The sequence below is a fragment of the Esox lucius genome, chromosome 17 (genome assembly GCF_011004845.1).
Source record: "Esox lucius isolate fEsoLuc1 chromosome 17, fEsoLuc1.pri, whole genome shotgun sequence".
Lineage (NCBI taxonomy): Eukaryota > Metazoa > Chordata > Actinopteri > Esociformes > Esocidae > Esox > Esox lucius.
The window spans coordinates 7,188,692-7,216,266 of record NC_047585.1 but is presented as its reverse complement, the minus strand read 5'-3'; the positions used below and the strand labels follow the sequence as shown (position 1 = coordinate 7,216,266).

At 39.1% G+C, this 27,575-nt stretch overlaps 1 protein-coding gene across 3 annotated transcripts in view; it reads left to right on the top strand.

The window, feature by feature from the left end:
* Positions 1-27,575, top strand: part of ppp1r16b (protein phosphatase 1, regulatory subunit 16B) — a 115,349-nt gene that overhangs the window by 31,903 nt on the left and 55,871 nt on the right. For all 3 annotated transcript variants that reach the window (XM_010882008.3, XM_010882005.3, XM_010882006.3), the window contains exon 2: positions 18,964-19,390. In XM_010882008.3, coding sequence (XP_010880310.1) covers positions 19,126-19,390 — 265 coding nt within the window. In that variant the 5' untranslated portion in view covers positions 18,964-19,125. The remainder of the gene's footprint in view (positions 1-18,963; positions 19,391-27,575) is intronic.

Below are 27,575 nucleotides of genomic sequence, written 5' to 3'. Positions count from 1 at the left end.
CATACACCAAACAGCACAAACAATCTCTTCTAACATGAAAAGCCATGTCTGTTTTGGCGCTTGTATTTTGAGGAAAGAAATTAATAAAACATTAGAGACAAAAAAGTAAAATGACAACACACCCTTTTTTTTCTGGATTCTTATTACAATACAACAATATTACTATTGTAAAGAAACACTGTTGTCCACAGCCACTACAGTCATTTTAAGGAAGGCTGGCGATGGCTGCTATGGGTTCAAAAGGGTAATTATTGTAGCATCTGGGCTGTTCCTGAAAAGGCTGATTTTAATTTGAATGGCCTCCAAACCTGTTGTGCAGAAATTATATTTTAGAGAAAATCTGACTTGTATAAAGTAGAGTTTGAGGTTAATTATATTATCCGGTGGATCAATACTGTTGTACTTGTTGATTTGATCTGGCCTTCATCTGTGATTGTTCCACCCAGAATTCTATGTTAAAAGATTAAAAACTCTGTGGAAGCATTTTTCTGACAAAATGTGCACACTTGTGCAGCAGTTATGCTGGAGATTATGTCAGTGTAGTTTCAGTAGTTTACTACTGGACCAGGAAAGACTGAAGGGTGTATGACAGTTGGCATCCATAGTGGGCTTGAGTACAACATGTGTGTGCTTAGTAATGCCATTCCTCTGCAGTGATTTGATTAGAAACAGGTCGTTGTAACAGTGCTGCCCTGGGTTCATGCTATTTAGCCTTCAGTTCAGACAGAACAGGATCAACAGTGGACCAATTTCCTATTTGTCACATTACATGACATTTGATAATTCACTTTACCACCTGCTTTGCCTGCTAATTGAAGATACTGTGCGTGTGTATATGAGTGAATTGAAACCCTCTGTAGTTAAATCTGGACAACATTTCAGGACGTTTCAGGCCTTGTGTATGCATGTGTTTGTGTGTCACCCACTTTATTATGCAGACGCCAGTTAACCACTCAAATGTAAATCCGTTGAACATGCATACACACGTCAGTGGTCTCCTGAACCATATCCGTTGGGACTTTTGTCTTAGTGTTGATGTACACTCACCTAAAGGATTATTAGGAACACCATACTAATACTGTGTTTGACCCCCTTTCGCCTTCAGAACTGCCTTAATTCTATGTGGCATTGATTCAACAAGGTGCTGAAAGCATTCTTTAGAAATGTTGGCCCATATTGATAGGAAAGCATCTTGCAGTTGATGGAGATTTGTGGGATGCACATCCAGGGCACGAAGCTCCCGTTCCACCACATCCCAAAGATGCTCTATTGGGTTGAGATCTGGTGACTGTGGGGGCCATTTCAGTACAGTGAACTCATTGTCATGTTCAAGAAACCAATTTGAAATGATTCGAGCTTTGTGACATGGTGCATTATCCTGCTGGAAGTAGCCATCAGAGGATGGGTACATGGTGGTCATAAAGAGATGGACATGGTCAGAAACAATGCTCAGGTAAGCCGTGGCATTTAAACAATGCCCAATTGGCACTAAGGGGCCTAAAGTGTGCCAAGAAAACCTCCCCTACACCATTACACCACCACCACCAGCCTGTACAGTGGTAACAAGGCATGATGGATCCATGTTCTCATTCTGTTTACGCCAAATTCTGACTCTACCAACTGAATGTTTCAACAGAAATTGAGACTCATCAGACCAGGCAACATTCTTCCAGTCTTCAACTATCCAATTTTGGTGTGCTCGTGCAAATTGTAGCCTCTTTTTCCTATTTGTAGTGGAGGTGAGTGGTACCCGATGGGGTCTTCTGCTGTTGTAGCCCACCCGCCTCAAGGTTGTGCGTGTTGTGGCTTCACAAATGCTTTGCTGCATACCTCGGTTGTAACGAGTGGTTATTTCAGTCAAAGTTGCTCTTCTATCAGCTTGAATCAGTCCGCCCATTCTCCTCTGACCTCTAGCACCAACAAGGCATTTTCGCCCACAGGACTGCCGCATACTGGATGTTTTTCCCTTTTCACACCATTCTTTGTAAACCCTAGAAATGGTTGTGTGTGAAAATCCTAGTAACTGAGCAGATTGTGAAATACTTGGCCCGTCTGGCACCAACAACCATGCCATGCTCAAAATTGCTTAAATCACGTTTCTTTCCCATTCTGACATTCAGTTTGGAGACCACACCCCTAAATGCATTGAAGCAACTGTGATGTGATTGGTTGATTAGATAATTGCATTAATGAGAAATTGAACAGGTGTTCCTAATAATCCTTTAGGTGAGTGTATAGCAGATGAAACTGCATCAATACCTTTTTATTTCCCAGTTTGGCATTGTGATTAAACCAATGTGTTGTAAAACACAAGCCTTCTGTTCTAGTTCCTCTTCTTCATTTAATGGTCGTCAGAAAGGTAGCAGCAGTGAATGTGTTTAAAGCTGAGACCGTGTAAAATACAGGACACAGAAACCTGACTCCAGGCTTAATCTTTCGATTGTTTTTGATGTGTGACAGGCCAGAACGTGTCAGACTCACTGTCTGTGACCTTGTTGGATGCCTGGCCTGCCTGCTACATAGGCTACTTAAACTGCATTTAGTGTATTATGGTTTATGTTAGGGGTGCACTGATCTGATAATGGCGTCTAAAATGTGTCCGATACTGGCTACAAATATTGGATTAGGGATCGGTGTCAGTCTGTAATGAGCTGATGCCATGAGACAGACTATCCAAACAATGTGCTGTAAACATGTAAGTTGCCTATGTTGGACAGAATGAAAACGTGGTTTAAGCCTTTTGAATTCAATAACAATCACCCTAATGTTTGCTGTCTGGAATTACATTACACTTGAAACAGCCACTAGTGAAACTGGTAGTTGCAAATTTTGCAAAGAAATATTTCAAGGGGTGACAGAGAAGCTTAAGATTGTTTGCTGATGCTAGAGTATGGGGTTAAATTTGTCTCAATATAATTGTCTTTGTTCACACAATCTGTGCATGAATGTCATCTATATAAAGAGTGACAATCCGTGCGAAAATGTTAATCCTTGCGATCTATGAACACACATCAAAATCCCACAATTTACAGATACATGAAAAACATTTGCGAATCACAATTCTGTGTGTACAGATTTAAATTATACACTTTTACTGACATTGTTCTGAACAATACCACACTGTATTTTAAATGTTGGCTATTTATTGTCCTCCACCAATTGGAAAGTAAGATTTAAATGCACTTGTGTTATTTGCAGATCTATAATGTATCAACTGCCAGGCCTTTTAGACCCCTGTATCCGCTAGAGCCAACGTAATTGTTTTGTTGCTAGCATATGAATCCTCCCTATTAGCATATACACGGCTCCAAAAAAAATTTATGGAACACAATCATCACAGTATAACAAGTCTGTTAAACTTCAGGGATATCAATTTGTCCAATTAGGAAGCATAAGTGATTGTGAATCAGTGTCACCTGTTTTGGTGCAAATGGAAGTGACAGCAGGTGCGCTGGAGAGGCAACAGCAAGACCGCAACTGCCGAAGGGAATGGTTTTGTAGGTGGTGGCCACAGACAATTGGTCTCTCCTTAACCTTCCTGACTGATTCTTCTCTAGTTTGTGTATTGCTAGTGTCTTTGTCACTACTGGTAGCATGAGGCATTTCCTGCATCCCATTCAGGTTGCACAGGAAGTCCAGCTCCTCCAGGATGGCGCATCCGTAAGTTCCATTGTAAGAAGGTTTGCTTTGTTTCCCAGTACAGTCTCAAGAGCATGGAGGAGATACCGGGAGACGGGCCGTTACATGAAAATAACTGGACAGGGCTGTAGAAAGGCATCAACCCAGCAGCAGGACTGGTATCTGCTCCTTTGAGGAGCACTGCCAAAGCCCTACAAAATGACCTCCAGCAGGCTACTGGTGTCCATGTTTCTGGCAAAACTGTCAGAAACTGACTTAATGAGAGTGGCATGAGGGCCCAGCGTCCTCTAGTAGGACCTGTACTCAAAGCCCAACACTGTGTAGCTCGATTGGCATTCATCAGAGAACACCAGAATTGGCTAGTTCGCCATTGGCGCCCTGTCTTCACATATGAGTGCCGGTTCACATTGAGCATGTGACAGACATGAAAGGACACTGTGGAGACACCGTGGTGAACGTTATGCTGCCTGCAACATCATCCAGCATGCCCGGTTAGGCGGTGGGTCAGTGATGGTCTGGGGAGGCATATCCTTGGAGGGTTGCACAGACCTCCACATGCTAGTCAACCCTGACTGCTCTACAGACTTTCCCCTGACACTGATGCCCTGATCCAGGTCTGAGAGGAGATCCCCCAGGACACCATCCACAGTCATCAGGAGCATACCCAGACATTGTCGGGAGTACATACAGGCACGTGGAGGCCATACATACTACTGAGTCACATTGAGTTGCCATGATGAAATTCACTTAAGTTGGAACAGCCTGTGATTTCAATTGTTCACTTTCATTTTCAGTGTGAGTTTTTAAACCAGCCCTCAATGGGTTGGTGATTTTGGTTTCCACTGACCGTTGTCATTTTGTTCTCAAAAAATTACACAATGTATTGTAAATATTTTGATTTTTAATATATTTTGTTCATCGAGAACTGATGTGTGATTTAAGTGTTCCCTTTTTTTTAGCAGTGTAGTAAACTATACTTCTTAAAGAATGAATTACAGAATGCACTGAAGTTCTTAGTCTATGAAAAAATGATTAATTCAACTCAGGAATTTTCAAAATAAGTTGGCCACAGATACATTTTAAGTCCACAAACAAAGCAGCTGGACTGCATACATTTCATTAATAATTATTTAGTGCTATATATTTGAAGCTGTATCTTCAGTAAATTCATCATTGCAAATTCATAGACAGATAATTGGATGTTTATATTTTGTTACACTCCTAATAAAAACTAAAGGTTTAGCCTAATAGTCTACATTTGTTGGATTTCTCAGGATTTTGTTTATTATATTCCAATAATTATTATTTTGTTCAATAGTCAATTGTATTCCATTTCGGTACTAATTATTTTCGAGTAATACAGTTAATGAATTATGTAAGAAGCTGAATTTTCTGTAAAATAATTATTGAAAATTCGTAGACCGATGATTATTTCATACTTTGTTTCTCTCTGATGAAAAATAACTTGCAGGCCTAATCGCTACGTTAATTGAATTGTTGAGTATATCATTTCAATAACAATTTGTTGAAGATTCAAGGATCTTGTATTCATTTTGCGAATAATTATATAACATAATACATTTGATTAATTACACAAGAATAACATAAACAAAAATTCATAGACAATAGGATGTTTGATATTTTTTCTCTTTTAATGAAAATCAGCAACATCGTGGGATTGTTTGTAGAATTGTTAAGAATATAATTTTAATTGTTTCAATGATAATTCATTTGCTGAATGATCAAGGAAATTGTTTTTTCAAATTCAACCAAGGCTCTGATCTTTTATCTAGGGTTATCACCCATTCATTCATTCATTCAGTGAGGGGTGATTAGCAGCTCTCTGGGTACCAACGCCAATTGGCGTGTGCTTTTGATGGAATAGGTAGGAATACGGGGTACAAAAAACAAAACCTAGTAGTCTCTGAACAGGTTTCAGTTTGAGTTAAAATTTCTGACAACGGAACCATGTAATATACACCTATTTAGGAAAAGTAATGAAAGGAGGAGGGTGTAGCTTTCAAAATGAGTTTTATATTAATAACAAAGTCAAACGCCAATTGGCATAAGCTGTTCTAGTGTTAAACATAATACATTGGTTTCAATGGCAAGTGATTAGAATGGGGAATAATCTTTTGGTTTTATTTCTCACAGTATTCCTAAAACAACACTTTGCCAAGGCAACTTTCATCCTACTAAACGTAGCTTAAACAAATGGGGAGATGTATTAGACTACACTGTAAAACCTAAAGTTCAGAATACTAAAACTTTTCAAAACAAATATCAACACTTTCTGGAAATCCTGGGAACTTCGGCAGAGTTTTGCAAAGCTACCCACAAGACATTGGCTTACATAATTGTAAGGAATACATAATTCCTATTGGAACCAGAACGTCTGACAAAAAGGTTGATATTTTATGTAATTGTTACATCATTTCAAAATATATGTTTGACTAAACGATTGGATTACTTTAGACAAATGTATGTTTGATGTTTGTAGCTAAGATGAATTAATCAGTCAAAGTACATTAAAAAAAAAGGATAATAAAACTTTCCAAAATATCAACTTGAAGCAGAGCATGCTGGGAACATTTTCATTTTAAACTTTAAATTTAAATTTAGTAAAAGTCAGTAAAACAAACGTTTTAAGTTATTGGGAACATTTATCTAACTTTGAGTTACACTTGGTAGAAACATTTTGAGTAAGAAATACGTTAGAGTTTAGTGTACAGGACTAAAGTAAAAGAGCTCTCATAACTTTAAACATCCATGTTATTCATTTTCACTTTACCATACGAAGTGATTGAAATTGGTTAAATAAAAATGGTAGGCAAAATTTTTTGATTTATTTTGCTTACCATAATTCCCCCTTTATAACCGGCACCATTAATTTTATAGTTTTGTGTGTACACAAACCCGCGTGTCATATACACACACACACACACACACACACACACACACACACACACACACACACACACACACACACACCATATTTGTCCAGAGAACTGACCTTTCGCAAAATCCCTCCCCCAAACGGTCCTTGTCACAGCCTACCTTAGCAACCGGTCGCTAAGGTCCGTCAAGTTTTCATTGTTAAGGCTCAAAATGGTTAAACGGTGTGCCGTCGCTATAGCACCTGCTGCAAATCTGACTGCAGGTACTTGAAAAGTTTAGGGGGGAATCATTTACTGTGACTTATTGGGTTGTGAAATGGTTTATTCATTAAACAATATTATCTAACACTGATGTTATAGTTATTTGTGCTAACATGACCATTAATGTGACCATTGCTGCTGCTATTACTGAGATACTTCTAATATTAGCTTATGTCGGCATTCAAAAATCCAAGCCACTTCCAAATAACTGAAACAGTTGAACCCTTATCAATAATTTCTTCATTGAAAGCTGCTACTTCTCCATGGCTATCACCAATGTTTTCGCCTACATCACTCATTTTTGTGGATAATAATGGCTACTCCATCACTTGAGGTGCTAAGTGGGTTTTAGTGGGCATATACCACTCCATGTGCATATTGTCACTTCTCCGCACATTCCTGCTGTGTCACGGAGGTGAATTGAACTGCTGTACACAAGTATTTTATATTGACATTATCGAAAATTAATCTAAACATTTTTATATTGTTATTGAGGGAAATTATTTACTCTTGATATCCCTAGCATGACTGGTCCACAAGGCCAGAGTTTATGGGGTTTCTCATCTTTATGCTTGTTTCAATTATTGTCACCTTGTTAATATGAATATTGTGAACATATCCTTCCCCTGCATATTCCAATCCCTCGATTGCATATTACAATGCCTCCATATGTTGCAGAGGTATTACTCCAAAAATAGTCACTTACACTGACCAGTAATATGCTACTTTTTCCCTCCTTGCTTGGCTGTTTACAGTAGTTTCCGCTTTTAAAGAAGCACAGCTTGATAGGCGTAGCAACAGTAATGAAGATAGACGGGGCTTTTGCGAAGTCAATTATGACTCATACATTAATAATAAACATCTATCATAGTGTGCTACCAGAATTAATTTGTTGAAGAAATTTATTTAGAAAATCCTATAATACCAATTGTATCGTATTTGCTACATGAATTTCTGAGACATCTACATCGTCAACCAGTAAGCTGTGGAAAAGTTCGCCAGTGGAAGTCCACTAAAACTGAAGTCCACCGACAATATTCACTATAATGGGCCAGCTAGAGAGAATCTCACCTCGCGTAGCTTCTGGAGGTTTAAGTTCATTCCCACCCTGACGTCATCGCTGAAGCACACAAGATGTGTGAGTGGCTGTAGGAAATAGTTTGGTAGTGCTGTTTGGATTGACCAAATTACGCTGGTTGTTTGGTCAATGTACAGTTTTAAAAATCGACGCTACCACTATGGATTACTAAATGTAGTTTGAAGTGTTTTGGAGCAGTTTTCTGCTTGTAATGCAGCTTTGCTGTAGTGGGGCGCACAGTTTCCATCCATGAATTTGGACGAATTTGAGCTAATTACAGCCGGTATCAGAGCTGAATAATGGATGGTTGGGAAGAAAAAAAATATTTGACTACCGGAACCTCAGGGCATGCACTTCTGGACTCACTAACAGTTGTTTCCCCAAGGCTTCTCAACCTGCAAGACTTTGATCATATTGATCACATGAACATTTCAAATGTTATGATCACTTTCTATGTAGATTAAATGTATATTAGGATATTTTGATGTGCCCTTCATAGACATATTACATTTATATTTACAATATTTACAATTTCTATCCAGATTTGCCATTTTCCCCATTCTACACTTTTGAATTGCTGCTAGTTCTCATTATGTATATTTTTGCTTTATATATTTCTTAATGCTTACTGCATAGATGTGGTGTGCCATGTCACAAGAATTTCATTTTCCAGAATGATGCTGTTATTTGGTGCATTTGATAAATAAAATACTTTGAGCTAATGGTGTACATCAAACATTTCATATACTAACAATTTAATTGCTAATTAAATAGGCCTGCACCATAATACCGTGATATTCTTTGAGACCGTTATCATACCATGAAAGTCTCACACCGTTTCACCCCTAGTATGGGCTTTTAATAATTGAGTTGGATGTTATAAACATGTGTAAGTCTCACATAACAGCATTCTATCATAAAATTATAGCCAGAATCCAGGGCTTGGTGTCCCAAAAAGACCAAGAGATCTTAGATGTGCCCCAAACGTATCAATTTTTAAATCCAGTTTTAAAACACTTATTTTTCCACGCGTCTATGACTGAGGACTTAAACTTAACTGCACTTTTTACCCTTACAGTTTTTATAGCTTCCTATGTTTTTATAGTTTTTTTTTCTGTTTTATTATTATGTTGTTTTGATGTTTTCATTTCAGTATTTTCTATTGTATGTTTTTATATATATATATAATATTTTTGTAAAGCAGTTTGAATTGCTTCTATGTATGAATTGTGCTATATAAATTAACTATATATTAATTGCTAGTTGAGATAGCCATAACATGGAAAAAAGTTAGTTTTGTGTTTGTTTGATCATTGTAAATGGGTTGAGTAATACTAATAATAATAGGAAGCATATTACATACAGATGAAGGAACTTAGGTGCTAGAATTTGACAGTAATACTACAGGATGTCTGATCGGAACAACAGGAGTCATGATTCCCAGTTTGATAGTTTTAATGAGGTTCCACAGAGTCACCAGACTCGCCAGCAAAGTTTTTGGCTATAGGTGACAGCAGCCCAGGGCGTCATCTTGCTGGGGGCGGCAAAAGAAGCCCGCACAAAAATAATTGTAATGTTGGCATTTGCATGATCGGTTTTGTATCGCTCATTTGCACGTCACGTAAATGATATCATGTCACTGTGTGGAATGGTGGGTCAGTTAACCTTGTCCGATTAGGCGCCCTGTTTCTAGTTTGTGAGCAAGACCCTGGGAGGGTATCTCACTCTGAAGTACGAAATGGGAAGGTGTCCCCACTGGAAGCCTGAGAGGGAGATTGGGGAAATCAATCAAATAGCGCACCTCTAACTTTGTACAGTACTAATGCAATTAGTAAAATCAGTCACACAACGAAATGCTACCAAATTAACCACAATTCATTAAACTATATATAATATTGTGTATAGTTTCACAGACTTATTGTTGGATTTTTCTTCTGGTTTGTGCGAAATCATTGAATAATATAAAACCAGTCTGCACACCACCAAGGTGAATTGGTTTAGTCTTGACTCTTGGTTGACAGTGCTGGATGGATAATGTATTGATGCTCTGGTGCCAAATCAACACACATGGATAAGAAAAGTTTTAAGCCTTTAAACCTGCCCGGTTTAGGAAAAAGAGGAAAGAAAAGGAGAAATTATAAAGGTATGCAGCTATGACATTTCTTTGAGTATACTATAATGCATGTAATGAAACAGGCTAGTATAACACTAGTTTGTTAGCTTATGTTGCTTGCTACACTATTTCACACAGGGCGATGATATTCAGTTTTCTGTCCAACTAGCTTACATAACATTGGACATAATGTCACACGGTTTCATCATTATAATGTGTGTAGCCTGCAGCAAAACGATTACAACCTAACTGTCACGTTATTGATTTGGTTATTTTTTTTGATTGTGGTGACAACGTTTTTTTCATTGTATTGACTAGGTCCATAGCTCAGTAAGGGGAATTTCCGATGATTTAGGCCAGGGGTCGGCAACCCAAAATGTTGAAAGAGCCATATTGGACCTAAAAATATATATATCTGTCTGGAGCCGCAAATGATTAAACGCCTTATATAAGCCTTATAATGAAGGTAATGTAAGTGTCTATATTACCCCCTTAGTATCAAAATGATAAGTAGGCTACAAATACATAGTGAGCATTCATGATTAAATGTTTATTTTCCCTGCAGGGCATCCTGGACAGAATGAGGCACCACGTGACTACTCTGCTGTACCATGGGGCTTTAAGTTTAACTTCCATTATCATTTTAATGTATTATGTTTCGTTGCATTGATGAAATTAAAGAAATACAATAAAGAAATCAGATTTTTGATGTCATTTTTACTTTAGGATTCGAAAATACAACAAAATGTGCAACGTGCATAGACCTCCTGTAGTTTCAGACCTCCCCATGGAAATAAAATGCAGTCCTCTTCAATCCTCAATAATACGCTTTATTATCTCCCGGGTTGCAACAAAACTAGCAGCAGTAGTGGAGTTTGGAGATGCAATCCACTTCTTAAATTTATCTTTGCGCTCCTCTAATTTTTCCAGAAGTAATGCAATCGCACTTTTTCTCTCACTCCCAACTGGGTACTTGGCTGCAAATGTAGCATGCTTTCCCTGGAAATGTCTTTCCACATTACTCTTTTTGTTATTTGACAACTTCTCATTACAAAGCAAGCATGCAGGCAATCCTTCCGCATTGGCAATGAAAGCAAACGATTCGGTCCAAGAACTGTTGAATCCTCTGTTCTCCTCAGCTATCTTTCTCTTTTTCCCCTTGGGATCCATGGGCCATGACACACCTGCCGGTTTGTTTGTTTTTCAGCATCACGCCGATCTGACAGAAACGTGTGTCGCATTCTATGATGTAAATCTTTGTTGACAGAAATGTTGAAATTAAATATTTATTATACACATTTTTACAACGTTGAAAAACTTTAAGAATGTTTATTAATTTATATCATAGAGAAATGATATTAAAACAAATTATTATAATTTTTTCATATTTTTGAAAAAGCTCCAGGAAGCCACTAGGGCGGCGCTTAAGAGCCGCATGCGGCTCTAGAGCCGCGGGTTGCCGACCCCGATTTAGGCTAACTTAAAAGACGTCTGTATGGTGCTGATATGTTTTTATATTTTGTGATATATTTACCCGTATGGTTAATTTGGTTTCTATTCTGAAAGTTTCATAAATTGTGCACAATGACATGTATATTTATTGTGCAACAAATGTATTTAGGGTGTCAGACTTGTATTTAGGGGTATACTGTATTCCAATGCGAATTCAGGGGCACTTCTGTTAGATTTTGGAGCACCCTCTGACACTGGCCAGGAAGAGGAGCCATCTAGGCTTTGTGCAGTTTAGTTTTATTTGTGTATTTGTTGTAATCAATAGAGTAAAAATCTGATTATCTTTTTTTCTTTGTTTATATACTACAATTTCTTTCTATTTGTCTTTTGTTACAAGGTTTTGATATTTGACTGTTGTTTTTGTATATCATATTGGGAGGGCTGAATGGGGGGTTTCCCCAGAACTCAAACAAGTTAGAACCGCCACTGAAACGCATACAACACTACTTTCTATGATCCAAACCTGACATGGATTATGGTTGCTATAAAATGCTATGAAATTTCACGAACTAGCTAGGAAATCACGAAACGAACAATGGCTTTTAGCAAGCTGAGTTTTTAAATGAAATTACTTCATGGGAGTGACATGAATTTTAGCCAGGAGTGTTTTACCCAGCAGTGTCTGTGAGGCTGCAGCTGGATGTTATTGCAAAAACTCCGAATATCCACCACTAATAGTAGACCATCCGGGAACTTGTGGCATACTGTTTTTAGCGGACTATAGTTTGAGACATACTAATCGTCCCGCATACAATTACTTTGTAAACTGAACATTTATGAGACTGAATAACAGCACCATCAACATGTCAGGGATATTGCTGGGAAAACAAGTTTTCTATTATTATTTGTTGTTTTTATTTAAAAGAATCCTGAGACCGCAGGACTTAAGAAACTCAGAGGAACAAAACAAGACACAAGATCAAATGTAAAAACAGAACGAGATATGAAAAATGACCAGTGAATATCTGAAGAAGGAAATTCTGGAATTCTTGTGATCAGGAACACAGGTGAGGGCAATGATACAAGAAACCAGTGTCTGTGCCCTGAGGGAGAGAGGGTGTTGAATCCCACCCATGCCAAAATGTGACAACACCGATGACATACAGGCATTTAAAGTGTTACTCATTCCAAAAATGTAAGTCCCTAAAATTCCTCCATAGTACTCTACGTGCACACGAGAAACGGTTAGCTATCAATGATAGTTATCGAATCTGTGGGAAATAGAGAACTAGTAGTATTACTGTAAATTGTAACTTTGTGATGTAGCTTTCAGACAATTAAAAAGAGGCTGCCCTGCCGTTAGATATGACAAACTCTTGCGATAAGTCGAAAACACGACTTGCATATGCTGTGGATTTGCTGCTGTTTCCGTGCACGGAATTCTTATTTTGATATTTGCTTTAGCAGTGAAAATGCTTTGGACATGTTGTAAACTGATGCCATTTCTTACATTCGTTTTGCATGAACGGCTATGAGATGTATTGTCAATCATGTAATCTTCTAATATTTCTATGCAATCTGTACACAGCGCATCCGCCCAGCACTCTACTACTATTTCCCTCAGTCTTATTGTTATCAGAGCGGCACTCCGCTGCTGCTATATTGGGATTTATTTATTTTTTGACAGGATTTTTTACGATTGAGGTCAAAGAAATGTTTCTGGCTATGTCTGTGCGAACACGTTAGTGTTGAACTGTCACTGTGGCTGTCTTATTGATATAAAGAAGGCAGCTATTGTCTGAGCGACAGCCAAAGGTAAGAAGCTAGCTAACTGTCACAACTCTGATGGCTACAATAGATTGGCGTCATGCAGTTAACATTAGAGGTTCGGCAGCAACAATAAAGCCCCGATCACACCTGCCGTTGCAGAACGTTTGGTCTTGTGTATGCATTGGATTTATAGAATCAACTGTTCCAGGTGGTTGGCCCACGGACCAAAATGGATACAGAGTAGCGTGATTTCATTTGTCAAGTTGGTCATTTATGTCCAGTAAGAAAAATGTAATTGATTTGTAGTATTTAATACTGTAACTGAAATTAGGAACTAAACAATTTAAAGGGCTTGTAATGAAGCCCATGTTATGTAACCTGCTTTCACCATCTTTATTGCCTTTAGTTTTCATGAGAAATGGGTCTATAAAAAGTCAAAAGTCTAAAAACCATATGGGTATGTTAGCAAGCTGCTAACTAGCCAATAGTTGGTAGCCTACATAGGTAGCTACTCCAAAATATGCTCAGTGAAAATTATTCTTTCCATTTTATTAAAAGCAGCATGCAACAAAATGCACAATGTTCTGCAAGCTTTCTGCTTTGATGCTATGGATTTGATCGAGGCATAACCCTACAGTCCGCTAGCTAGAGCTACAAAGAGGCACGCTGTCATTCATTTCCAACAAGAGCCAGCAAATCACAGCGACAATGGGCGGAGCTACTCTTGGAGACAATCTCCCAGCGACAATTGAAAGTTGAGAAATGTTCAACTTTATTCTCATTCTCAGCGAGCAGTCAGTGACTTAGTTCACCGACTACCAGTAGCAGGGCAGATATTCTCTTCATCTTGAAGTCCCTTCTCGTTTCTACTTGCTACCACTATATTGGTTGACTGGTTGTCACTTGCTTAAATTAGAATTAGATACGCCCTGCCCTAGCGGCAGCTCGCCAGAGACTGAGCGATTTGTGAGTTGAGCGAGCAGTGTGCACGTAGCATAAGACTTCCAGTTTTCATAGTTTGCCTTCAAAATAAGTCTGCGTTATATAAGCAGTGTGTATTGTGTACATTTTCAAGGGGGAAAACTACATGGAAAAAATATAAACCATTTATATTAAAAAAAAAAATTAATAATACTTTTGAATAAGGTGAGGAATATTGTATGGTGGAGCACAGAAATGAATAGAGCTTAAGTTAATGTAGAGAACATGTACAAACCCGATTCCAAAAAAGTTGGGACACTACAAATTGTGAGTAAAAAAGGAATGGAATAATTTACAAATCTCAAACTTTCATCAAAGCTACACATTCCCAAAAATTTGGGACAGGTAGCAAGAAGAGGCCGGGAAAGTTATGTACAGATAAGGAACAGCTGGAGGACCAATTGGCAACTTATTATGTCAATTGGCAACATGATTGGGTATAAAAAGAGCCTCTCAGAGTGGCAGTGTCTCTCAGAAGTCAAGATGGGCGGAGGATCACCAATTCCCCCAATGCTGCGGCAAAGATATTGGAGCAATATCAGAAAGGAGTTTCTCAGAGAAAAATTGCAAAGAGTTTGAAGTTCTCATCATCTACAGTGCATAATATCATCCAAAGAGTCAGAGAATCTGGAACAATCTCTGTGCGTAAGGGTCAAGGCCGGAAAAACATACTGGATGCCTGTGATCTTCAGGCCCTCAGACGGCAATGCATCAAATACAGGAATGATACTGTAATGGAAATCACAACATGGGCTCAGGAATACTTCCGGAAAACATTGTCGGTGAACACAATCCACCGTGCCATTCGCCGTTGCCGGCTAAAACTCAGTTTTCTCTGGGCCAAGGGATAATTTAAAATGGACTGTGGTAAAGTGGAAAAGTGGAAAAGTGTTCTGTGGTCAGACGAATCAAAATTTGAAGTTCATTTTGGAAAACTGGGACGCCATGTCATTTGGACTAAAGAGGACAAGGACAACCAATGTTGTTATCAGCGCTCAGTTCAGAAGCCTGCATTTCTGATAGAATGGGGTTGCATGAGTGCGTGTGGCATGGGCAGCCTACACATCTGGAAAGGCACCATCAATGCTGACAGTTATATCCAAGTTCGAGAACAACATAAGCTTCCATCCAGACGTCGTCTCTTTCAGGGAAGACCTTGCATTTTCCAACATGACAATGCCAGATCACATACTGCATCAATTACAATGTCATGGCTGCATAGAAGAAGGATCCGGGTACTGAAATGGCCAGCCTGCAGTCCAGATCTTTCACCCATAGAAAACATTTGGTGCATCATAAAGAGGAACTTGCGACAAAGAAGATCTAAGACAGTTGAGCAACTAGAAGCCTGTATTAGACAAGAATGGGACAACATTTCTATAAAAAAAATTGAGCAACTTGTCTCCTCAGTCCCCAGACGTTTGCAGTCTGTTATAAAAAGAAGGGGGGATCCCATACACATGGCCTTGTCCCAACTTTTTTGAGATGTGTTGATGCCATGAAATTTGAAGTCAACTTATTTTTCCCTTAAAGTGATACATTTTCTCAGTTTAAACATTTGATATATCATTTATGTCGTATTCTGAATAAAATGTACAGTCCCAACTTTTTTGGAATCGGGTTTGTAATATAAAATAAATTATATTTTGTTATTGTTGTTAATCTGCTTGTGATCAATGGCTTTGGAAAGGAATTGTTGTAAATCCAAACACTATATTTTCTACTCCTCCAGGTAATGTAAAAGGGATACTTTTTGCCGAAAAACTACTGTGTCGCAGTGAATGTATTGTATGATATACTCAACATAGTTTGTAAAGTTACAAATATAATGGTTGTAGCTACTTGCTATCATCAGGAGTCTGGGTGGTGTTTCATGAACAGTTTTAGAGAATGGTTAATTGAGGGAGTGTACTTATTATTATTTGAGAATGATGTAAGTATTATCAAATCATTTTAAGAAAATGAAGTTTACAAACAAGACACTGGTGTGCAAGGAGGATGTTTTTCCAATACATTAAAAACAAGTTTTTAGCATTTCGCACATCAAGCCTTTTGTATTATTGATGTCTGCGGGGCAGCGCGGGTTTAAGAATAGTCTTTTAAAACCGTGTGCCTGCAGGACATTTCAACGTCATCACGTGGTTATGTGGTGCTGTGTATTAGTACAATTGATCTTACTTTGAATGGGAATAACTTTGTTGCCACATGGTTAAATATTTTTATTTTAAGATATATTTTCAGACCTTTTTATGCATTTTTGGCACAGGTAAGCGGTAAATGAGAGAAGTTTTAGTGAAAGATGTTCGATTCGAACACATGATTGAGCATTATATGTGCTGCAGCAGCTGAGACCGCTGGACCAACCGTGGCCTAGAAAACCTTTGTTTTCTAAAATGTTTTGGGGTGTTTACTCATGCGTTGCCAGTTTACTGTGTTAATGTATGAATTTATCCTAACTGCAGTTACAATGGCAGGGCATTAAAAGTATGTCAATACATTCATCCAAGATGTGTTGGTGAAAGGAAGAAAGGAATGCTTATCAAAAAAATCACCCCCGGCTGCTTCTTGAGAATGCGTGCGTGCATGCACGCATGTTTTTCTCTCTCTGATTGAGCTTGGTGCCCTACACACACACACACACACACACACACACACACACACACACACACACACACACACACACACACACACACACACAAGCTGACATAATTTGCTTCAAGCAGTCTTCCTTTAGATATTGTGAGTGCCCTTAGTCAGTTTTGGTTCTTTCAGTTGTGGAGGAAAGGTTGTGTTGCTTAAAAGATGGCTGTCTTTTCACTGGTTACAGTACTACTTAGCATTTTCTTATTGGATACCAACTTCCTAATTGTTCTTTGTCCTGGACTATGGAAAATATTAAATAATCCTATGTTTATTTATTTGTATCCCCTTTTGCTTTTTGCCAAAGCATTAGCTACGCTACCTTCTTCTTACAAAACATGACATAACAAATATGGACAAAAACAGTCATACAATTGTAAAATACCTCGTAATTTTATCACCCTTTAGGAAATATTATCCAAAAGCAGTTTGCCTGTTCCTCCATTTAAAACAATGCTATGTAACAAAACAACCAGACTTAGTTTGATTCTAACTGCTCGTCATGAATACAATGTGTTTAAGGACTATGATTAAGTTTTGACCATTTGCTCATAATTATTGCCAGTCTCAAGACCCAATGTTAAACTTGTAACTGGCCAGACAAGATTGGGTTCTGAAGTGAAATTACATTCAGGATACTGATATGTTGTCTGAACAGTGAGAGTGAGCTTTTGCTTTGAATAGTAGCCTACAGGTCAGGATGTGGTTACTAGCTTGTGCTGAAGTTTTCTTCTGACACAGCCATCTTTTAGTTTCAACCGGATACCAACGAAGTGAAAAAAAAGTTAGGCTATGGGCCTCACCCCCAAACAGAAAGTTGTCAGAAGTGCCTTGAAAAAAATTAAGATTCTGCTTATTTGAATTAATTGAGAGGCTCTGGTATTTGCTTGTTGCTTTAGACACATACAAAGTTTGTTATTAAGTATCTATAGAGTACCTAAATAATACTAATACAGGACCAAATTGCTTCTACAGGAATATTTTAATATCGCCCTCACTCAGATGCTCACGTGCCCATTGTAGGCATTTAGGCAGTGGACAGGGGTCAGCATGGGCACCCTGACTGGTCTGTGGCTACGCATCCCCATAAGCAACAAACAGCGATGCACTGTTTTCTGACACCTTTCTATCAGTACCAGCATTAACGTTTTCAGCGATTTGAGCTACAGCAGCTTGTCTGTTGGACTGGACCACATGGGCCAGCCTTCGCTCCCCACAAGCATCAATGAGCCTTGGCCGCCCATGACCCTGTCACCGGCTAACCGCTTTTCCTTCCTTGGAGCACTTTTGATAGGAACTGACCAATGCAGATCAGGAACACCTCACAAAGGCTGTAGTTTTGGAGATGCTCTGACCCAGTCGTCTAGCCATCACAATTTGGCCCTTGTCAAAGTCGCTCAGATCCTTACACTTGCCCATTTTTCCTGCTTCTAACACATCAACTTTGAGGACAGAATGTTCAGTTACTGCCTAATATATGTGTTATTCATTTCAACTGTCAGTGGTCATAATATTATGGGTGATCATTGTAAGTAACATAACTGTACATGTCTATATAGTCTGCATAATAGAATTGCTTGTGCGTTGTCTGCGTGCACGTTGAGCGCGTGTGCTTGCTTGCCATGTGCCTAGTGAGCGTGTGTATGACATGTATAGTGAGTGTGTCTTACGCTGTACTACAGTGTGATTTACCAGTTTAGTTTTAAGGCAGAGAAGCTCGAATCAAATGAAACGATAACAGACTGGCGTTTGGGCCCACTTAAACGACAAGGAATAGCTAACGTTTCCTCAGCTATGTGTACTCCACTGTTAATCTATTCTTAAACCTAGACAGGTCAACAGCTGTAATTTCAAGTTGCCATGTTCTTCCACAGTGTATTTTTAGATGACCATGGTTAATATTCTTGGAAAGCCTTTTAGTTTTTAGGTTAAGGAGGTCAAGAATGTATTTTCCTCTGTACTGGTTGCTGCTGTGTCTGCCTCTGTCTCTCAAAAGAGTTGGGGGGATCATTTTTATTTCATCACACAAGTTACATGAGGAAATAAGACATTTCAGATATTATTAGGTGTGTTAAGTTTTGCAAACCTCTCTCTCTCCTTCATGCCTTACATTTCTCTCCTCTCCCTACCAGGTTATCTGGTTCTGGAGCCAAGGAAGAGGATGATGATGGTGATTGGAGGCTACTGCAGCGGAAGGTGCAGCCGCTCACATCAGCACTAGTACCCATCTTCAGTCTCCAACCTTGGTCTGCCTGTCTGCCCAGGTCCTGCCTGACACCACACTTTCCACCAACATGGCCAACCACTTGGAGCTGCTTAATGAGCTGCAGCAGCTGGATAAAGTGCCAAGCCTGGAGCGGCTGAGGGCAGCTCAGAAGAGGCGCACACAGCAACTGAAGAGATGGGCCGTGTACGAGAAAGAAATGCAGAATAAGAAGCGCAAGGCAGACAAGAGGAGGACCGTCAATCATGCTGCGGCCACGGAATCCAAACATCACGTGTCGTTTGCTGCTAGCGTTGCACTATTAGAGGCCTCGGCACGCAACGACCCTGACGAAGGTAAGACGAGCAGACAGGCTCAGTAATGTATGCACGCACATGCTCACACTGACCCTTTTGTCATCAGAGCGCCCTAATTAGCAATCAGAAATGTATAGTTGGCGAAACAAGAAACTGTTGGGTAATGATGTGATGATAAAATAGAGAATATTTTGATTTCCCTTGCATGATAACTGTCAAACTAGTCCAACCAAATTGTCCTGGGGTATACGCTGCAAAAATTGCTGTTAATTAAAGGTGAAATGAGAAAAAAATTCAGAAAATAAATCTGCCAAAACGTTGCATGTTCTGAAACGAGCTACAACAACAAATTGTCATATTCTAAGAACCAAGTTTGGACCAAATTAGATTGTATTGCAAGTATTCTCACACTTAATAGATTTCTTTCATTAATTCAAGCATTTTTTTCTAATTTAACTTTTATTTTATACTTTTGAGGAAGCAATTTTTGCAGTGCCACCAAATATGTCTTGTCTTGTAATTGAAGAAACAAGAATTGATTTCTCAACTGATTTACCTGGAAAAGTAATTGTTAAATAAAATGAATACTAAATTTATCTAAATAAAGTAAAGAACAGTAACTCAATGCTGTGTGTATTCAGTCAGAAAATGCTGTTTGTGTTTATTGCAATGCTTTGTAACTTGATCCAATCAAACGTTGTGATGGTCAAACATGGTGTTTCTTAGTACAACGTCATGCATTGGTGTGTTGCAAATGTTCCTATGTTTTATACAGCAGATTACATCTCCAACAGAAAGTATGCATTAGCATGTTAGTGTTCAGGCATTTTCCGGACCACGTAATTGGAGCCTGCCAAGGAGAGCGAATGTCTCATTCTGAGTGACTGACTGACTGACTACCCCTTGTTAAATAGTGTAGTGGTTAAAGACGCGGACTGCCAGACCAGAGGTCTCGTTACTGTGTTAGGGTTTGTTCAGCATAGACAAAACTTTGCCGGCTACAAAGCTATCTTATAGTAAGCGGTTTTATTGCGATTGTTTCTAGTGCATTTTTTAAGTATGCATCCATGCATGCTTTTTGGGTCAGGATAGACACAAACTTAGCTGGCTACAACCTTCAGTAGCTATGTTATAGTAAGCCTAATATAAAACTGTTTACGGTTATATTACGACTATTTCTGGTGGGTTTTTGAAGTATGCATTCATAGATGCATACATTTGATATGTGGTATTTATGGTGGATGCAAACTTACAGTAAGAAATGTTAGTCAGTTTAACACAATGCTTAATGGTGTCTAGTGAAATATTCAAACATTGCATGATGTTACTGTAGTGGGTAGTGGGTAAAGACACAGCCTCTTGTGCGGGGGACCCTGGTTCGAATGCTGTGAGGGCAACAACATTCATCACTATTTTTCGCGGGCCAGCTTAACTACGCTTGCCTGGTTTCCTTTCTGGTTTATTTTAAGATTAAATCTTTACTGCCTTCTCAATCTTCAAATGGGAGGAAACATCATCAAACTTTATTTGCCTTTAAAATGGCCTGAGGCACTTTCTATATTCTGAGTCTGTAGGAGGAGGTAAGTTGTGTTTTTTAGTAATTCATACAGCATACTGGAAATTGTCATTAATGATTTCAGTCATTAACAAAAGGATTAACAAAAGGGCTGTATTTAAAGTGTTAAAACACTGGAAAGACTCCAAATCGAGATAAAGATGTCTTAACTTGGAATAAATATTAAGAATGGTTCCTCTGCTCTCCTTAATGTTCAGTTGCTGTGTTAAACCATGTCAATTCAGATGTGCAAAGAAGTCTGATTGAAAATCTGAAAAAAGTTCTGTGACATTGAGTGTGGGCCCAACAGTATGTATTTGCTTATTGGACTTTAAATCCGACCAGGTTGGAGTAGAGGACAATGCCCGTAATTACCGTAATAAGTTGTATCATATTTAGTAGGTTTTATATAAATGTATATATTTACATTTCTATAACTGACTTAAAATATGTTTGTTGGTGGTTGCTGTTCATATTCCACACTGTGATGTTACTTTGCCATGCCACCACTGTCTTTATTAAACCAATAAATACATATACAGTGAAGGAAAAGATTATTTGATCCCCTGCTGATATGGTACGTTTGTTCACTGACATAAATTATCAGGCTATAATTTTAATGGTAAGTTTATTTGAACAGTGAGAGACAGAATAAAAAATAAATCTATAAAAACACATGCAATGTTTTTTTTTAAATTGATTTGCATTTTAATGAGTGAAATAAGTATTTGAACCCCTCTCAATCTGTAAGATTTCTGGCTCCCAGGTGTCTTTTATATAGGTAACGAGCTGAGATTAGGAGCACATTCTTAAAGGGAGTGCTCCTAATCTCAGCTTGTTAACTGTATAAAAGACACCTGTCCACAGAAGCAGTCAGATTCCAAACTCTCCACCATGGCCATGACCAAAGAGCTGTCCAAGGATGTCAGGGACATGCTTGTAGACCTACACAAGGCTGGCATGGGCTACAAGACCACCGCCAAGCAGCTTGGTGAGAAGGTGACAACAGTTGGGGCGATTATTCTCAAATGGAAGAAACACAAAAGAACTGTCAATCTCCCTTGGTCTGGGGCTCCATGGAAGATCTCACCTTGTGGAGTTGCAATGATCATGAGAACGGTGAGGAATCAGCCCAGAACTACATGGGAGCATCTTGTCAATGATCTCAAGGCGGCTGGGACCATAGTCACCAAGAAAACAATTGGTAACACACTACACCGTGAAGGACTGAAATCCTGCAGTGCCCACAAGGACCCCCTGCTCAAGAAAGCACATGTACAGGCCTGTCTGAAGTTTGCCAATGAACATCTGAATGATTCAGAGGAGAACTGGGAGAAAGTGTTGTGGTCAGATGAGACCAAAACTGAGCTCTTTGGCATCAATTCACCTCGCCATGTTTGTAGGAGGTGGAATGCTGCCTGTGACCCCAAGAACACCATCCCCTCCATCAAACATGGAGGTGGAAACCTTATGCTTTGGGGGTCTTTTCCTGCTAAGGGGACAAGACAACTTCACTGCATCAAAGGGACGATGGACGGGGCCATGTACTGTCAAATCTTGGGTGAGAACCTCCTTCCCTCAGCCAGGGCATTGAAAATGGGTCATGGATGGGTATTCCAGCATGGCAATGACCCAAAATGCATGGCCAAGGCATCAAAGGAGTGGCTCAAGAAGAAGCACATTAAGTTCCTGGAGTGGCCTAGCCAGTCTCCAGACCTTAATCCCAAAGAAAAAATTTGGACGGAACTGAAGTTTCGATTTGCCAAACGTCAGCTTTGAAACCTTAATGACTTGGAGAAGATCTGCAAAGAGGAGTGGGACAATATCCCTCCTGATATGTGTGCAAACCTGGTGCCCAACTACAAGAAACGTCTGACCTCTGTGATTGCCAACAAGGGTTTTGCCACCAAGTACTAAGTCATGTTTTGCAGAGGGGTGGAATACTTATTTCACTCATTGCAATGCAAATCAATTTATAACATTTTTGACATGTGTTTTTCTGGATATTTTTTTTATCCTGTCTCTCACTGTTCAAATAAACCTACCATTAAAATTATAGACTGATCATTTCTTTGTCAGTGGGCAAATGTGCAAAGTCAGCAGGGGATCGAAAAATGTTTTCCCTCACTGTACAATAAGAGCCAATGTGTACAACAATAGCCAGAATGCAAAAGAGGATATATCATATCTTTTTAATATGGGATTTTGAATGCATTACAATTTTCTATATATCCTATACACCCATACAAAGTATATACGTATTGTAAAGGTGATGTCATTCTGTTACAGGGTTTTGATATACTAAAATTACAGTAGTTCAGTGACCAAACTAGAGTTTACACTTAAGGTGTCATAATGTAGGTGACACATTTGACATACATTGGTAATTTAACAGATGCTTGAAGCTAGTACACCCATATCTTTCTTCATACATATTGTAACCTTAGTACAGAGTCTGTATTAAAAAAAATATTGTGACCACGTTTTTCCTAACAATGGGAGGTCATACCGTCATTACTACACAGAACTTTACATCGGAGCTATTCTTAAACTAAATATGCCTTTTTTATTTTCTAGAAAACCATGTTAAAAGTAGTCCCTCTGCATTTGGTTGTATATTTTGGTTCTGCATTCACTGATGCCGACAGGGGACAACAACCGTGAACGTTGTCCCGGGCCCAGGCCTTGGGGGGGCCCATTTGGTTTGCTTAAATATAATTATTTATTTATCAGTCAATGTTAGTATTCAGTACTATCCAGAAGGTTAACAGTATTTAAACAGAATACTTGCTTTGATGAAGGGATTCATGTTATTCACTCTTTGCTGTTTTTTTATACAGCATTATGATTAAGCCTTTTTCTGTAAAAATGTTTTGTTCTACCAACAGCCAAAGAGTGAATAACATGAATAACTTTGTGGAAGCTGCACTAGCTAGGAAGTAAAATGTTATAATTTTTGGAGCACGCTGCTACTTCCCAGCCAATCCCGTTCAACCCAATCGCCTTCTGCGAGGCAGGCTTTCCTCCTTGGTTTATTTTGTGAATGCGCATTTTACCTGGATTATATTATATAATGCATAACTATACCATAATGAGCGAAGTTTGCTTACTGTAAGAAGAGACCAGGACGACAAACACACTGTTCCTCCCTTGTCTACTACAGCATACACTACGAAAACGGCAAAGCAAACAAAGACTTAGACCATCTCTCTGTAGCTAGCTACCAGGAGCCCTAAGCTAACGTTAGCAAGGCTAAGAAGAACATCATCGAACTCTGAGTTATTTGGAATAGGTAATTCCATTTCTCATGTTTTTATTCGGAACGTGATTCTCTGTCGGGCATTGGTGCGGAACCACTTTCTGACGGGTGAGTAACTGTAAAATTCTGTAATTGTTTATTTTACTGGAACAATCCTACATATAGTAGTGCAGTTTAAAAAATATTCAAATTTAACCAATACATTTGTCTTACTACAGTACTGTAGCTATCTGGCTAAAACATTGCCGCCTTGCAACCAAAACTAGGAGCACAGAAAAGGATGGACAAATCAAAAAGATAGCATCTAAATATGTGTAGCAGTTAAGTAATGGCTGATTGGGTCTGAGTAGGTTATGAATTGAAAAGATGACATAATGAATTATCTGTGTTGAAAACAAAGGGATTTGAATGTGGCCTATTTAAGAATTAAAACAAACAAAACGTTTATGACCAGTTTTTTGGACTATAGTATAATTACTATTATTAAATTTTTTGGCCCATGGTTTGGGTCCTAAACGTTTGAATTCTGTCCCAGGCCCTGTCATTCCTGCAGTGTCCCTGTCTGCAATGAAAGTTTTTGGTTTTGTATCCCTTTTAAACTGAACATTTTAGTTTTTGCATCATGCTGTTACCATGCAATTGCCCTTGAGTTTAAGGTGTGTGTGTTTTAGGTCTAACTAAACTCATGGGGACCAAATGTCCCGATGAGTATAGTAAAACCCGAAACAATTTGACTCATTGGGACCTTTTGCCGGTCCCCTTGAGGCAAAAGTCCATTTCCGGCTCAGGGTTTAGGTGTAGGGTCAAACTTACAATTTATTTTATAGTTAGAATTGGGGTTTCTTTAATGTCCAGGCGTTGTTGGTTAAGTTTAGGGTTAAGGTTAGGCATTACATCTAGGTAAAGTTTAGGCATAAATGTTATTTTATTGAGGTTAAGTTTAGGGTTACATTAGGGTTAGGGTTACATTAGGGTTAGGGTTAAGATTAGGCCAAGGGAGCATGCAATTAAAATTTTCTGGTCCCCATGAGGGTAGCTGTATGTATGTGCGTGTGTGTGCGCGTGTGCATGTGCTTGCGTACGTGTGTGCGCATGCGTTGGGGTGTTGTCTTGAGTGTAAACAGTGTATTTGTGTGTTGTGCGTATGGCTGGTGTGTGTGTGGAGTGACTGACTCAGTCACCATATGTGCACACAGTCCACTCGCTAGAGCTACAAAGAGGCACACTCTCATTAATATCCAATGAGAGCCAGCGAATCAAGGCAGCAGTGGGCGGAGCTACTCTGAGACAAACTCTCCCAGTGACAGTTGAGAGTTGAGACAAGTTACATTTTATTCTAATTTCCAGGGAGCGGGCAGTGACTTAGTTTCGGAGACCAATGGCAGGGCAGATGTTTCTCTGCATCTTGAAGTCCCTTCTGTTTTCTACTTGCTAGCTAAAAACTCACTAGCTAGCTAAAAGATTTACAAGAAACTTATAATTGCGTCTTCCGGTTTCTCAATTATTTATGATGCTTCATACAAAGATATAATTCTAAAAATGGATGCATGGAAGGTTTCAGAGATCTTTGGGATCCTGGGAGAGTGATGCATTCATAATGTAAAATGAAGTAAATTGCTATTTGAATATTTATTAACTTGGCATCATTGTAATATGTTTTTAGCAGTGGAGTCACGCAAATACTAAATACTTATTAATATCTGTAGAGACTGATGTATCCCCTGTGCTGGTCGACTGGTGGTCGCGGGCATAAATTAGGAAGATACGCCCCGCCCGAGCAGGCAGTCTGCATCTAGGGAAGGCTCAGCGACAGCTCACCAGAGATTGAGTGATTTGCAAGTTGAGCAAGCGGACAGTGTGCACGTAGCATAAGTCTGTCAGTCCCTGTGGCAGCTGGTTAACAGGGGATTGTTGGATTCTCTTAATCTGGGCTCAGTCCCTGTGCTCTACTCTGCTTCCAAAATGCTACTCAGTATCAGGAACGGGTGGGGGATGGCGTGGGGGAGGGAGAGAGATGGGCAAATCGGGTAGATATACTGGTGGAGAATGGGATTGATAAAAAAAAGTGTGTGTAAGAGTGAGAGAACGAGTGTACGAAAAATGTTGGAGGGATTGACAGAGACAGGCAAGAAGATGCCGTAAAAACGAGAGGAAAGTTGCTGATGAATTCTGAAATTAATTCTTAAAATTAGTCTGTGTAATGGCCTGAGGTAGAGGCATTTTTTCCCTATGCTCCTGAACTGTCTTTTGTCTGCTAGATGGTAACATGAACAGCCGATGTCTAAGGCCCATGATTATCTTTCTGGCCCTCATTCAGCCCCGTGTGGTGTAAATGTTGGTTCAATTACACTGTTCTTGAGTCTTGCACCATTGTGACATTTAAACTGCTATAGTGAAACATTTGAAATAACAAGCTGTTGCTGGGTAAAGCTTTTTTTGGCCAGTATTTTTGTATTTATTTGAGAATGAGATGTGTCCTCAGCACATCTCACCAGGAACTTCTGCTTCTTAAGGGCCCAGTCATTTTTGCATTGATGAAATCGTGGAATCCAGACATTAACATGGAATTCAACTAAATGAAATAAATATAAAAAATATAATTTGACTATTGTTGCGTAATATTAGTAATAATTACCACCGCATTTTGCCTACTCTAAAAATGCAGTGAATGTGGAAGGTCATTGCCTCTAGAATGTGTTCCCCATTGCCTGTGTTTTATTGTGGCAGTGTCATGTGAATCTCTATGTTGAACATGGTGTTACTTACTGCATGATGTTTTTTTTTTTTGTGAAAAATGACAAAGAGCCCTTTTGAATATACATCTGCATTAACGGCAGAGATTAAATTCACGATTTCGTTGCTGTGTGCATAAAGTGATGCGCTGGTTGACTCATCATAATCCAGTCCCCGTGATTATATCCAGGGTGCAGGCGGGTTTAGAATCATAAAATATTGTTTGGATGAAGAGTGGTTGGGTTGCTGGTGGGTTAAACGTTCAATGACATTGCTTGACCTAACAGGTTTCTTTGCAATAACCTGTGATAACTACAGAACTAAGCCATAGTATGCCTCTTAAATTGCCTACATTTCAGCTGCTAGCCTGCGCTTCTGTCACTCAAACAGTGTGAAGCACATGCCCTAAACAACGGAATGCCAACTGTATGTTACAGCAGCATTTTCTGTAATTTTTTTTGGTTTGAGTGTGGGCTTCAGAATTTTGCTCTAGCTTTATAGTCTGACAGATGCTTGGCTTATTTGGAAACATGGTCTGTGTGGGTGGAAATTAAACAGCTGTAACACACACCACTACTGCCTAGAGTGTTATAAGGATGTATGATTTGGAAAAAAATACAACCAATTTTACAAGACTTTACTTCATTACACTGCTCACTCAACAAATACCTGCTGGT